Genomic DNA, 15,375 nt, shown 5'->3' with positions numbered 1-15,375 from the left:
ATGATGTACATATGAAGAACGCAGACAGAAACTTCCTACTGCCGAACACAAACATGACTCGTGATTATTTAACTGAATTCTAATTCTGGAAAGTTTTGTGATCTCATATTTCACAATTAACTCCTACTAAATACATAGAAGAATTGACTCTACTTGTTACGTGATATAAACTGAATTGTATATTCACTTTCGATACATTGTATTATTATACACATACAGTTTGCTATAATTGTTTTCGCAAACCGATATCAACTCTTCGTTTCGCCCCTTTAAGTTTCTTGTTTAATTTAATAGAAAGGTTTAGGTAGGTTTTTTTTTTTAATTAGCCCAGGAGTTTTGTGTGAAAACATATTAAATTAGTTAATATATTTCATGTTATAAAAACGACAAAACTGACTCACCTTCAAGTAAGATCCGTAATATTTAGTGACATATGGGCTGTCACACTGCGACAGCACCATAATCTCCTGCTGTATGTCCTCGATCTCATCTTCAGCCTCTTCGAGATCGATTATTTTAATGGCGACCACTTGCTGTGTCCTATTGTCGACCCCTTTGAACACCTCGCCGAACGATCCTTTGCCGATCTTCTCTTGCTTCGTGAAGATCAGCTCAGGGTCGACCTTCTGGAACAATGGAGGGTTCTTGAATATCTTTTTTATGAACATTTATTGCTAATATTTAGTAAATTCAATGTCTGAATTAGTTGATTATACTGTATGCGGCTGAGCTATCAGTTATTGGATCATTTTGTTATGTGTATTCATTTATTTTACCATTTCAAGAAAGAACAATAAGAATATAATTGTAATATCGCAGTGTCAAATAAAATATTAATCAATTATGTACATAATATAATATGTACCCAGTACCCACGCAGATAGATAATATGTTATAAGTATGATGTTTACATTTTTTTATAATTTATGAATAGAGTATTTTGAAGGTACACAAACGAAATCGAAACGTTATGAGGCGAAAGGTCTGCAATCTACCTTACGCCTCTCCAAGTGATCATGGGCGGTGGTAGCGCTTACGATCAGAACATTAATGAATTTACGAAACATTAATGAAATCAGAAATTACGAAAACAACATTAATTAATTCAATTTTATAATCAAGGATATTCAGATAATGAATGTTTTTAGGACGACACGTTCAATAAAAAATATTTGCGGCAAGTTTATAGAAATAGATACTTTATCAAATAGTACATACCTACTTATTGATAATAGACGCACATTAAAATATTATCTTAAAACGCAATTTATGTCACAAAATGATATGCGCGTGTTTTATTAGAAAATTCAATTTCGAGAAAATATTCCAAAAATGTAAGGATTAAACTGTGTGTAGATAACACATCGCGATTAAGATAATGACTATTTAAAAGCATTATCATGCTATTTCCTGTTATAGGTTTCATACATTACAAAGAGAAATATAGATTATAAGATAGACAAGAGGAACAATGTTTTTAAACACATATCAGTATCTTAAAATAACCTTTGTTTTATGTGATTAATTATAGCATAAAATTAAATTCCAAACGGTTTACGTAGAATCTATCGTTGTACGGGTAGTACCAATGTTAAGGGCATCTAACTTGATCGATAAATTATATTTTTAACCGAAATATCGCAGGTTTATATGCAATAAATCGATCATATAATATTATCTTGTGAGAAAGCAGCAACGATTTTGAAATTCCGGTGGTTATAACAAGCACATGATATAAACATAATAGAGGTCCTTGGAAATTCAAAAATAATTATCCACAATTCTTTAATCACCTTCGCGATTCAGTCATAACCGTATACAATTCAAAACCTTTTGGCATTTGTCTGACATTGCCACGGAGTCAAGGTTTCGTACGAACGCGAAGCGATCCAACATTTCTCTACGTGACACCTTTACTAAACACGCTACACTATGCAAATGCCAGATACTTCTGCGGGAAAAACTGCTACCAGTTATGTTAATGCTCACAACTATTTTTAAACTATTTCGTTCCATTGATTCAAATGATTTACATAAAAACTAACGATTCGCATAAATACTAAACAAATCGTTATAGAAAATTATTTTTATAACAATTCGATAATTTAATTCGCCATTATCTAGAGAATTCAATACGAAAATAGATTAGTGAATAGGATCCTAATAAGAAATGCAACGATTTTTCCAAAAATGCCTAAACTACGAATGTATTTTATCGATGCACGTGGATTATTCTATAGGGTTTAGCCGGCCGAACATAGTGGGGGAGACGTGACATGAATGATAAATAGCACAAAATTGGAGCACATTGTGATATAAATCTTATAACATACATAATCTCGAGGTGGAATCTGCGAAATGAAAATGGAAAGTGACGTTCTTAACGGCTAATTCAATAGCATGATATTCCCATACGAAATATTAATAATATAAATATAAGAATCGCATTTAGCGTGGTATGTAATTGCATGGTATGTAATATTTAATGTTTCTAAATAAATGAAAAAAATAGTCTGAACCTACTTCTAAACATCATTAGCATTTAAAATAAGCAACCATATACTACAGTAATACTAAAGTGAATTCCGTTTCTTACGAGTTCTCGCGTTCAACCAAAATTTTATTCAAAATGTTATGTGATTATGATCATATTTCGTGGTTTTATTGGAATTCAAGGTTTTTCGTGTGTGCAAACAGTCGAATTCGGTTCATTCGAAATTTCCATTTTTGTCTGTCCCGATCATTTCGGTTAAACAAGAGTTTACGGTATTTTCAGCTAATTACGTCCTCAAAGGACCGCGATAAAACCAATTTAGTCGTTCACACTCTGATATCCTTATTTTTCATGCAATAAAGATATATATTGTGCGATGGATACGATAACAAAGGGGCGGCAATAACGAAATTACGCCCTCTTTAAATTCTTCTCGTAAAGGAACCTATAGGGAGCCATAAAACGAAAGACTCATTGCACAGAGAACAAAAACGTTTATTATGTTTTGCTGGGTTAATTCTAAAAGTTAAATATGGGGAAGCTATTTGCAAGTGTTTTTATGCAAAACCCGATACAGACTAAATACGTCGTTGCTTTGTCGTTTTATCTATCTGGTATTTAAACTAAAGTAACAAATAATAATCAAAAGTTACACATTTTTCCAATTTGCTATGGGTAGTTACAAATAAATTCAATTGTTTCTGTAGTGAGAATCTCATCTAAACATGAACCGTTTACTTCTCACTTTGTAATAAAAATATATTTGACTCGTATATAACAGAAAATCTCGGTTTCATGCATCATTACCGTATGGGTAAGTAATATATTCAAATTCCTAAGATAACAGAATTTACGAGAAAAGTTGCGACAAGAAATACATAGTAAGATAGATCGTTTTGAGATAAATTTCTTGTCCCTTTTGTATTTCAACTTTAATAAATATTGTGTCAGTTCGTTTTTTTTTTCAATAACGTTTTTGTGCAATTAATTATAAACATACTTTAATCACTAAGATAGGGGATCGTATACATGTATGTGGAAAATCATTACTCTTATCAGTTATTTTTGATAATTAAACAATACTTTCAATGCTTTGCATGGGTATACGTCAATAAGTGATAAAAATGTTTATTTAACAATCAAAGTTCTTTAAATATCTACTTTTTCGATGATAACAATATGTTCTCTGGGCATTAAATTTTTAAGCACTTAAGTCGTTATAGTGGGCAATTCATTTCATTCATTCAGCCACTAAAATAATGACGAAAATTTTAAAATTTTAACACACGGACCGGAAGGATCATAAAATAAAAACACGTTTATAAAGCCCTGGCTTTTGCCCGTGGCTTAATTAATTGTTTAATAGATATTGTTATATACACATATATACATATGAACCTCCCTCTTGAATCCCTTTATCTATTAAAAAAAAAACCCATCCAAATCCGTTGCGTAGTTGTAAACATTTAAACATACATAGGCACATAGGGACAGAGAAAGTGACTTTGTTTTATGCTATGTAGTGATAATAAAAACATTATATAAATGCAATATACAAGATGACACTAGTAAGGCATTCATTTCGTTAAAATTAACGCAAGACCTACATATTTTAATATATAAATCTTGCGTTATTTTTTTTATTGTTTTAACAATCGTAAATCAATACTGGTACGACACCTTGAAATAAATAGACTGTTTTTAGACACAAGAATAAACATCAATTACTGACTTTATACATTTTACAGTTAGCGTGTTTAAGCATTCACCAAACAGAAGCAGGTAAGACGCGGGTTGCGACACAGTCATTCATTAGGTGATGGTGACTCCCTATTAAGAAAACCTACTATCTGTATAAGGCATGTGAGAACTCGTTTAGATGCTTTTTTACCTCCCAAGTATTACGCCATTATACCATATTATAGTAATTTCACTGACGCGTAAATCTATATTTTAGCAGACTTTTTATTTCATTTAAAGACATATTATTGGAGGTAATATCAAGACAGATAATAAACCCGGTTGAAACGGTTAGTAGCAGACTATTAATACTGAAACCAAACGCAGAGTTTTATGATCACGGTAATACTAAATTAAGTAGATTTGGCTTTAAGCTCCCATAGTATTGTTATATATTTACATCCTTATGTACTTATATTGCTACTGCTAATATTACACCTACATTTAATCGCACAAAACCTAATGAATAATCAAAACTATGTTGAAATACTATTAGCATTGCAGAGGCGTACTCAAGAGATTAAAGGTCGGGTCCTATTTAAACTGGGAACATCTCTATTCTATCAAATCTTCTTTATAATCTCTATGCTAAATTTATATTTAGATAACAGATTTTTAGTTAATATTATATTAATGTTTCCACGAAGAATACGTTATCTGAAGGCTTAGTAGATTTTAATATACATAGCAATAACAATAAATAAACATATTGTACGTTGGCTTAGTACTCGTCCACTTATTAAATGAATCCTTTCAAACGTTTCTCCATTTCGTAATGATCGACACACAATTGGTTAATCTGAAAGAATTGTAAAATTACACTTATATAACTTCCTGGCTTCAGATTATGCGATTATCACAACTATTTATAATGAATATAAAAACGTTCTATCGAGTGACAATAGGCGATGTGTTATTAAGGTCAATAACATTTTTATTAATATAGATCACGTGTCTTTATGTATGATAGCAATTGCTTTATTTACTTCATTTAATAGAAAGCGGCGGGTATAGCTGTAAGTAATTATTATCATCGAACTAGCAATTATAACTTTAACTAGATCCACCAGGATTTAATAAATTACCTGCAATGAAAGGGCGTTACGACTTGCTGCGATTAAATGGCGCTTAATTGACACTATCCGCACGCAGCGTTTCCAGCTATTAAAACCTTACTTTTTCAAACCTGTTTTCAATGAAAGTGACGTAGTTCCTCGTTTCATTGTTTGAGTCATGCGAATAGGTGATTTATTGCTACAATACAAGCGGAGATTGCAACTATAAAGATTTAGACTTCGACACAAATTGCAACATTAATATAACTGACATTTGTAACGACACTGATTTCACGGCACACACCTACTTGTCTAACTTGCAAGTAATGTCATAAAGATCTGTCGTTATATATATTGTCGAATATGTTACATATATATTGGAACAATAATCACGAAGTGTGCTGATTTCATAGTGTCACAGAAGCCGCATACCTCGGGTGAATATTAGAAACGCATTCGTGTCGGGTGACGCGTGCGCAGCCGACATCCGACACGCATTGCGAGAGACGAGGAAATAAAGTTGTAATTCTAAACGATTAATAAACGCGCAGAGCGTAAGAAATTATTGCTTTCTTATGCGGGCACGGTGTGAATGAAAAATCAAATGAGAATGTAGTAATTGAACTCGTTATATAAATTTTTACATTTTAAATGTCTCTCTATGTAGATGACATCTAGTTGCTTCATATTTGCATAATTAATAAAAACAACTTTTAAGCCACAATAATTTGGTACAACCATGTAAACAAGTACTATAGATGCGATGTACAATAAAACTAAATTTAAGGATTCGTATACCTATGCATTAACTTACGTTAGCGGCATGTCGATTATGCGACGGTCGATGAGGTGCTGGCCTGGCTGGCTGCGGGGGCACTTTAAGCTGCCTACGATCAAAGGAAGATGCATTGCTGCCAGACCAGCTCCACCGACCGGGACCGTTGCTCCCGTGCGGCAGGGAATACGAAGACTGAGGCCTCAAATGCCTCACACTGGGTCCGGACAATATTGGACCCGCAGGACCACGTTGTGGCATCGGTCCCGCAGGACCTTGAACGTAATGGTAATGCGGAGGAGTAGACACCGCGGCGCCCCACATTTTCTATAACTTATCACTCACACTATTCAAATCACAAGTCACCTCACCTCATTATATCAGCAGTGATTGCTAACTGATTCACATTACACTACATAACTGGCGGTTGTCTTATCATCCCTACACCTGATAATATTATAATTAGCCGATTAATTTATATTTTTATGAAACGATAAGTCGCGCAATACCAGAAGCGAGCGAAACTGGCCACAGTTTGAACTATAATGACTACTTGGAAACGTTGACACTTTGAAAGCAAGACCTCACCGGACGTAAGTAAGACGCGATTCGAATTAATTCACGTTTGATGGACAATGGTCTCACCGAATATGGACGCTAATGAACCTAAAGTAATTGAAACGTATTTTTGTTTAGAAATATTACGGTCAGTAAAGTCATTTATAGTCACAACACTGTTAAAAGCCAAAAACACAACGGTACCGAGTACGCTAGTAGAAAAAAGAAGATCCGAAAACGTGGCACTGTACTGCGTTTTAAAGTTCACGTCACTGCATATTACAATCCAATGGTAACTTTAACGACAGCCACACGGTTTCCACTCTGTCGAACAGCACAAGAGAAATCAGTCCCGACACGACAAATCCATAGTGATGGATGGCGTGTGAGTTACAACGCATTTGAGTGTAGACTGTTGCGTGCTGGCTGCGGTCGTAAAGCGTTCCACATCGGCCGTCCTGGCAATTGCATTATAATTTTTCGCAAGGGAGCGCGGGGGCGCAACGATCGCGCGGGCGGCGGGCGGAGAGCGGCGTCAACAGACCGTGCAGCACCAGCTGCTTCCACGCTAAACATTACACATAGCACCACGGTGAACTACCAGCCGCGTGAATCGTAACGCGACCGACCGCAATCACGGCTTAACTACGAATTGCCCACTCTAAATGTTTAAACCTGCAACGTTATCATTGTACATGTAACGTTACATTGTCAGCTTCTAAATAAAACTAGGTCTCCATTATAGCACCATAAAAGTACCCGCAGTTGAAAGAGAAAGTTAATGAACACATTTGCAACACAATCAAATCTGCTTGTGTACCTCTATTACTAAAAAAACAATAGATGCCCTCATGTCAAAATGTTACTACGAGAAACATGTATAGGATGAATCGTTCTAAAAACAAAGAACAAATTGAAGGAACAATGACAAATTGATTTTAGGCGTTCCCGTTAACGAGCGCGAAAGTCAGTGAAACAAAGGCATTACGAAACTTTCGTTGACCTGCTCTAGCAAGTATTTGGCTTGACGCATACTATTTACAAAGGATTAGTATTCCGTTTACGACATTCCGCGGCAATGGCAGTGGCGAGGACTGTTCTGAGGAGTCACCGGCCTCAGCCGTGATGTGAATACTGACCGATGTCATTCCATACTTTTACAGCAGCGCTTCACATCACCATAACCGTACGATATTGGTCGACGTGACCCACATACATTATTTGGGCTTAGGTCCGTTAGGTCCTTTTTTGGGACGCATCTAAACTGATGCATGCATAAGCTTGTTGTCAACGGACATAATAAAATAATTAGGCTATCGAGTTTTGGCCATGATCTACATGATCATTAAAAAACCTACACAAGATGGCTCTCTCTTGTTTAGTTTCCGCAAACGTATCTTAATCACCTTGACGAATCTTAAGCGCAATCATTAGCTTAACTAAAATACCAAGATAAGCCGAGACTTAAAACGTTGTCAATTTTTTTAAAACACACACATATCAAACGCTTGAACAAATAGTTTTTAGTACCGATAAAAATTAAGTGTCAGACCTCAAAGATTAAAATGTTAAACAACCGACAGACAACGAGGCCTACGCGTGACTAAAAGAAGCAAGGAGTAATCATTTAACAATAAATTCTGAGAATAATCAAAGCACGTATCGTAGGATGTACTCATTTATACGAATTACGAATATAGTCTTTAAGATTTGAAATTGATTGAAGCTATTCTAATCAATTCAACATGAGTTCTATTACGAAAAGTATTAAATGAAATTTCCTAACTATAAATTGATCTTCACTTCAAAACAAGATAATGTTATCTTGATTCATGACATTCCATGTTCTATCTATAGTAGGAAAAGATAAAAGATTAACCACATGAAACGATTGTGCAAATATTGTTCGTCGTTTAAAAAACAACAAAGCTTTGCTCTAATTTTAAATATGAAAATCTCCTCGTCTGCAATATTATCCCATTATTTATAGACAGATGAACCGGCTTCGCTAGGAAGCTGGATCTAGTTGCCGGTGCCTCAGAACATAAATCCTCTAAACACAACAGTTCCAAAATTTATCGCCACGACTTAAGTATTCACTGTACGCGGAAATCGCTCCACTGTTTCATTTACCTTTAAATAACATTGTTATTGGACGGAAATAAACGGCGATAGAGATACATTGAAACAATTCCGATTCACCGCATACGTGCTTTTGATCGGTGGAGAATTGAGTTCGATTAAATGGAGATGTTACGTGTTACATTCTTTTTATAGCGATACAGCATATCGTTGGAATTGTTTTCATCTAAATAAACACCGAAAATGCTATGCGAATATTTTTCGACGATAGATATGAGATTCACTATTTTTAAAATTTATTTTACTACTTTATGCGAACAGGCACATCACTCAATGAAATAAAAGCTTTCTTACAATACTTAAAACATTTTCCGAAATAAAACATAACATTTGTTCGTTTTTATACAGACACTCATAATTACTTATAAAAGAAAAGGTATGCCATTGATTTTATTAAAAAATTTATTATGACACAATTACGTAAACATTATCTTATATAACCAAATACGAACCAATAAACCAATCCAAAACCGTGTGAACAGGAGCCAGCAGCATCATTAGCCGCGAATGATGTAAGAACTATTATTGAAATGATCTAGTTATTAGATAGTCCGCACCTGACCATTGCGAGCACAAAACATCCCATTTGCGTCACATCGGAAACGCATTAAGTGAACGAGTACGGCGCCATGAAAGCGCAATATCCGACCGACACACCAGTACCCGGTTGTTGCCGTATTAACGTGTCGATATTAAACATCGTATGCGACCAATGACAACAAATTAACTTACCATCACCGGGTTGCCAGCCTTTCCATTCAACAAAAAGCCAATTTGTTATAACAACATTGACGATCTTAGAATTAAAAAAAAAAACGGGGTTTGTTTTAGCCAGAATCCCATAAAACGTAACTTAATTTTCTAGAAAAGCCGCTGTAGGAAATTGAATCATTTTAATGTCATAACTTCAGACGATTCTCTAATAATCCCTAAAAGCTGTCCCTGTTAATTAATGTTAATGTACCGCTTCAAGCAGAAACTTAAATGATTTCAAAACTCTGCCTTCAAATTAAGCAATGGGCGATCCAATTAAGATCTACAAGCTTTTTGTTACTGCTTTCGGGATCGATTAAATTTAAGAACAATCTTAATGTTTTTGCATTTTTAATGACATGAAAAATCAAGCTTCGTTTTCTATAAGTAATATAATTTATTACTATTTGAATCCAAAAGAACCTAATCCCTCCAACATTCAAGAGATGTTCGTGAGTATATACAGCACCAATAAAATGTTTCCATTCCGATGGCGCCTTATTTAAGAGCTCTCGATTATTCAACGTGAACCGACAACGTGAACCGACAACGTGAACCGAACTATTACAGGCTGATCGACATCTTATAATGAGAAAGGGAGTTCTGTAGAGGACGAAACGAAGGGGTTGTTTTTGTTTATCCACTCCATCCACCACTATAGAAAACTCGATAAGAAACGGTCTACCTTTTCGGAACCTTTATGATATATTCAATTATAATAAAAAATTGATGGACATTAAAATGAAAAGTGCTAGTCGGACTCGCGATATTTGGATTGATCACCCATCCAATTCATAAGCAGTGCAACCGTTTCTTAACCTTGATTTTTATATTTTTTTATAGCGGCAATCACTTTTCATGAGATACAATGCAAATTTTGTGACAGACAGACGGACGGCCGGACAGACAAACGGACAGCGACGTCTTAGTAATGGGATCCCTTTTTACCTTTCTGGTATGGGACCCTTACAAATAACGATCATGTATTAAAAAACTACCCTTAATAACAGAGGATGCTTATGACACAAAAAAGCTACCGAAATGTATCTCCAAAGTTGTCAAACTCGAGCTGACGCCTGGGCCAATTATGTCAATATTAATTTAAGATAGCGTTTGACGTGTGTACATGATTTGGACAAATGCAGACAGCATTTGAAAAGGAAATATCACTATCTAATTTGATCACTATTTCAACATATCAGCTGAAACCTGAGGGATATCAACTTCACATGTGATCACATAGTTTTACAACAGATATTGAGGAAGACTCAATAGAAACTTACACTGAAAACTACCAATCTGTCGCAATAATTGACTTTACTAAAAAGTAACATAAAATTATGATAAAAATTCGTATATCTATTGAAAATTAATTTTGTTCAAGCAAATAAATAACGCTGAATAAATCATGATTATGTACTACAATGTGTACAGTATTATGTATAGTTTATATAGTACAAGCGTCGCGACCTTAAAATACGATAGGTTATGCGGCTTACCACCGAGATGAAAGTTCACACTGTATCTCATTACCTAGGTGTTAGAAAGCGGAGCAACCAGCAGGTCTATTATTAACCATTGATGTATATAAATAATAGTTAACAAATATTCACATTATTTCATAATAGCAATTACTTTATAATGGCAATATATTCAAACTGATGTTTAATGGTAACTTTTCATTATTTTTAATAAATAACAACAAATTTTCTTTTAACTAGTTCCAATAGGTTCACACAAAATGAGTTCTTTTGAGGCGTTTATTATTTTCAACCCTGTTTTTATTCGCTACTCCTGTGTGTTAATATGAAACCGACTCATTTAAACCCTTATTTAAAAGACCGATTTAATTCAAACTTTGTATACTTATCAAGCATCGGTGGCAATACAATAATTTTATGAGTTTATTTCACTATTCTGATTGGTATCGCCAGGATTTAATAATTTCCTTACGTAGACTCTGTACAAGAGCAAGTGAGACAATTTGATTGATTAAATAGATAAATAAATAAAATCTTTATTCCTCCATACATTAAATTAACACATTGTATGCCACTTAATTACTTAAACAAAATACTTGTGACTACGAACACTAAACGTCTTAACTAGGATTCATATCATTAAAACGTGTGTGTGCTTTAGTTAAAACCATATTTATTTTATTCAAGCTGAAGTAACACTGCTTCCGCGTGAATAATGTAAACCTGAAACTGTTACAAAAATAACCTCGTATGTTATGTTCAAGTCAGAGTCGTGCACATATTTTCCTCTCAAGAAAATCTATTTACTTCTAAACAATACTGTGAACGAAAGTAATTTTTGAAAGTGGCCGCGGTGCGATCACGCAACCGAAGAGCCGATTAAATGGACGCAATCAGTGTAAACTACAATGTTATCGCAATAATTATTTTACGAAATTATTACACATTTGTGTATCGTATTATATAATAGCGGATTGGCTTAAGAGATTTTGTAAATAAAAATGTAAATGACTACTAGCGGTCCGCCACGGTTTTGCCCATGTTATATATAGCAGTCAGGGATCACGTGCATATTTCACGGTGAAAGAATTTTTGAAGTCTGACCGATTTGTGTTTTTTTTAGTTGCTGCAACCTGAAAGTAACTAGTACTAACGTATACTTTACTAGCGACTCGTCGCAGCTGCGAAGAGTTGACTCGATAAAATCAAAATAAAATATATTACAAACCACTAAAACTAACAGGAAAACGTAATAAACGAGGATACTTATGCTGTATATATAATAATAAATACCATTACAGATTAATTTCCTTACCAAAACTATAAGCGTTTCAAGTGTAGAGTGAATAGGCTTGGTCTGACTCTGCCTGCCCCACTGCCGAAACGGCAAACGTCTGGTATATAAACACTTTTGGGACGTCCGTCAGAAGTGATAAGTTAACCCACAGATTATTATTTGTATAACACTTACACCAATCTAACCGTATTGGTTTACCCTACCATAAGAAATTTTCACTTAAAAAAACCATAAGTAAGAACCCAGTAAATTTCAGTTTCTAATTAATAATTGGTTAGTAGTCATCTTGTATTAAAACTATATTGTAGAGACATTCATAAACATTTCCACAAGTTTTTAATCAATTCATATCAAACTTATCTACGTAACACCTGATAATCTATATAGCACCTGTGAATCATTACATATAAGTGCAAATATATCTGCAATACTCTAATAATTCCTGGTTTTCTATGTATGAAACCAAGTAGGTATATTAGCATCATCATAAAAAAGACAATGAGAAATGCGAGACGTGTATCACTCTGTTATTGTCGTTAGATATCTTAGCATCTTCTTTATATATTTAGGATTTTTACCATATAGCGCTTATGTCTATCTACTTTATTTTAACCTTTTGCCTCAAACGCTTTACTATATCCGACTAATATTATAAATGCGAAAGTTTGTAAGGATTTGCAATGAAACTTGATACGTAGATAGCTGGACAACTAGAATAACACATAGGCAACATTTAACATTCCCGATATTCTAACGGGATACGGACTTACGCGGGTGAAACCGCGGGGCGCAGCTAGTAGGTAATAAATCTTGTTCTTTTCATAATAAGTTAAATGAAATATTTTATCCGTCATTTCAATTTAGAAATGAACGATTACTGTTAATTTCGTTTTATTTAAATTTTATAACAATGTGTTATTTCAACAAACATCCAGCAACAAGTGACAACACTCATTTTGTCTGCAGCTATGTTCGTTCTCCAATCAAGTTTCGTAATAGGGAAGCATAGCGTTTCACACATAAACCGGCATTCATTATATCGGGTACCTGAAACACCTAACGACATAGCAATAATTACATTCTTGAAACGAATACAATCTATTGAAAGAGTTTGTGTAACGAGTAAACTATGAGTTAATAGCTTACCCAACACAAGCAATGCGGTGAGCGTGAAGATGGCACGACGGCTATTGAACAAACGCGGGGGACCTGCGCCCGCGCAGCCCAAGGTCATTGTGACATTACCGACCGGGCAATTAGCATGAATTACAGCCATTTCGCAAAGGTAAAGTAGCAAACAACAACACGATGGAATGTATACAAGAATATGTTAAATAAACTATATGTTAAACTTGCCGCAAGTAATTATGATAATCTAAACCTATTGCGAATTTGCGCTACGATATAAATACGATATTTTTGTCTTCAATTATAGTTTTTTTTTATCATAAACTAATTTTCGCCTCTTCTTTTCTTTTGCAAAAACAAAATCATTTACTCTAGTAGTAAATGTAGCTTTCATGTCAATAATTGAAATCAGACGAGCACTACAATAAAATAACGAGAAATATTTATCCTTGAAATTTGCCAACTATTACATTTACGACATTAAGTAAAGCGTGATAATTTCTGTTACGAATTTGTTACTCCACGCTAACAGAGGTTTGTTTACTACGCACCTCTGCACAATATTTTTAGCATAAACAAAGCATCGCGTGTAGTACAATAATCTATAAGGCCAAGGGCAAATGGGCACGCAGAAACAATTATTGCATTCATTATTTATTTTATAATACCATTATTTATTTTCATGAATTCTAGACAATAACGGAAATGCCAGCAAATCAAATGGAACTTCAATTGCTATCTCACGACAGTGATCATCCATAATATGTATTATAATCTTCAAATAAAATGGGTTAAAGGAAAAGTAGTTGCTCTGTATGAGCAACTACAAACCGCAAATAAAATTATTATTTACCAATCGCCTCTGATGTCGAATACAAACAAAGCAAAAACTAAATGTAATCGATTTATTAATACTGAAGCGCTCCCGCACGTGGACCACTCACTACATCTGATTACAAAAACTGCAATCAAAGGAAGATAGATGAGTTCCATGTGCAGGCCTGTGATTAGGAAGCCGCTATCTTATTACATAATATACTGGTATCGAACTAAGCAATCTATGTTATTTAGCACATTTATTGCCAAGCCCACCAAGACAGCTGTAGCTGTAATGTAATGTCTTGTAATCTGAGGGAAGATATTTTAAAGATTATTAGATAGCTATTTCTATGAAATGTTGGGTTATTTGTGATTCTTCAATATAAATGCTACAGTGCAATTTAAATCAAACGTTTAATGTTACAAAGTCATGGAATTTAAATTCATTAATTCAATTTAAAACTGACACATGTTAAAAATCAAACTCGTCTCTTGTTTCACCTCCAGATGCCAGATCGTAATGATTAAACTTCATATTTAAATGTACAATATCACATAACATTAACATTTATCGTTTATAAAATCTTCCAATGTTTTTTTCCGTCTTGTTAGTACCATGGTTTATGTTGGAACGTTTGTTCATCTCGAGTTAAAACAACTGTGGAGGCTAACACAAGGAAGTTTCTAGCAGGCAGGGCACAGACCGACGATCATCTGACTTGACTAAATCTATATGCCTCGTTTCAATCCCCAATACAGATAGGGGGTTTTAATTTCCCATAATATGAATCGACTTATACCACAGACGGTTGTGCAAGTCCGAATATTATTCATACCAAAAGAAAGACGATTGTTTCCGCATCTTGAATAGCCGAAAATGAAACATTTATATTCAATTCGCTTCACTCGAATTGCTTAACGTATAATCTGATTTGTGTTCAATCCCGGAAATGAAGTCTTACACAACCGTATCGCGATTTATTGGGGAAGCCTAGAAACCTTTGAAATTATAAAAAATTATTGCGAAGGTCCATGTCACATATAACTCAGAAGATTTCTTTAAAAAAATATTTGCACAACAATTTCATACAATTACTTCTAATTAATTATTCATCATGAATGTATATTATATA

The 15,375-nt window shown here is 34.3% G+C and overlaps 1 protein-coding gene across 5 annotated transcripts in view; it reads right to left on the bottom strand.

Annotated features, from left to right (window-relative positions):
* LOC119830137 (serine/threonine-protein kinase 26) overlaps positions 1-15,375 on the bottom strand; it is a 73,801-nt gene that overhangs the window by 53,222 nt on the left and 5,204 nt on the right. Inside the window, exons 1-3 of one of the 5 annotated variants that reach the window (XM_038353018.1) lie at positions 6,827-7,239; positions 6,104-6,511; positions 402-626 (exon numbers count right to left, since the gene is read on the bottom strand). In XM_038353018.1, coding sequence (XP_038208946.1) covers positions 402-626; positions 6,104-6,388 — 510 coding nt within the window. In that variant the 5' untranslated portion in view covers positions 6,389-6,511; positions 6,827-7,239. Of the gene's footprint in view, positions 1-401; positions 627-6,103; positions 7,241-15,375 lie in introns of those variants that run through there. The other 4 variants (XM_038353038.1, XM_038353028.1, XM_038353046.1 and 1 more) reach the window with 4 other exon arrangements.

Source organism: Zerene cesonia, chromosome 1, assembly GCF_012273895.1.
Source record: "Zerene cesonia ecotype Mississippi chromosome 1, Zerene_cesonia_1.1, whole genome shotgun sequence".
Lineage (NCBI taxonomy): Eukaryota > Metazoa > Arthropoda > Insecta > Lepidoptera > Pieridae > Zerene > Zerene cesonia.
This window is presented reverse-complemented; position numbering and strand designations above follow the sequence as displayed.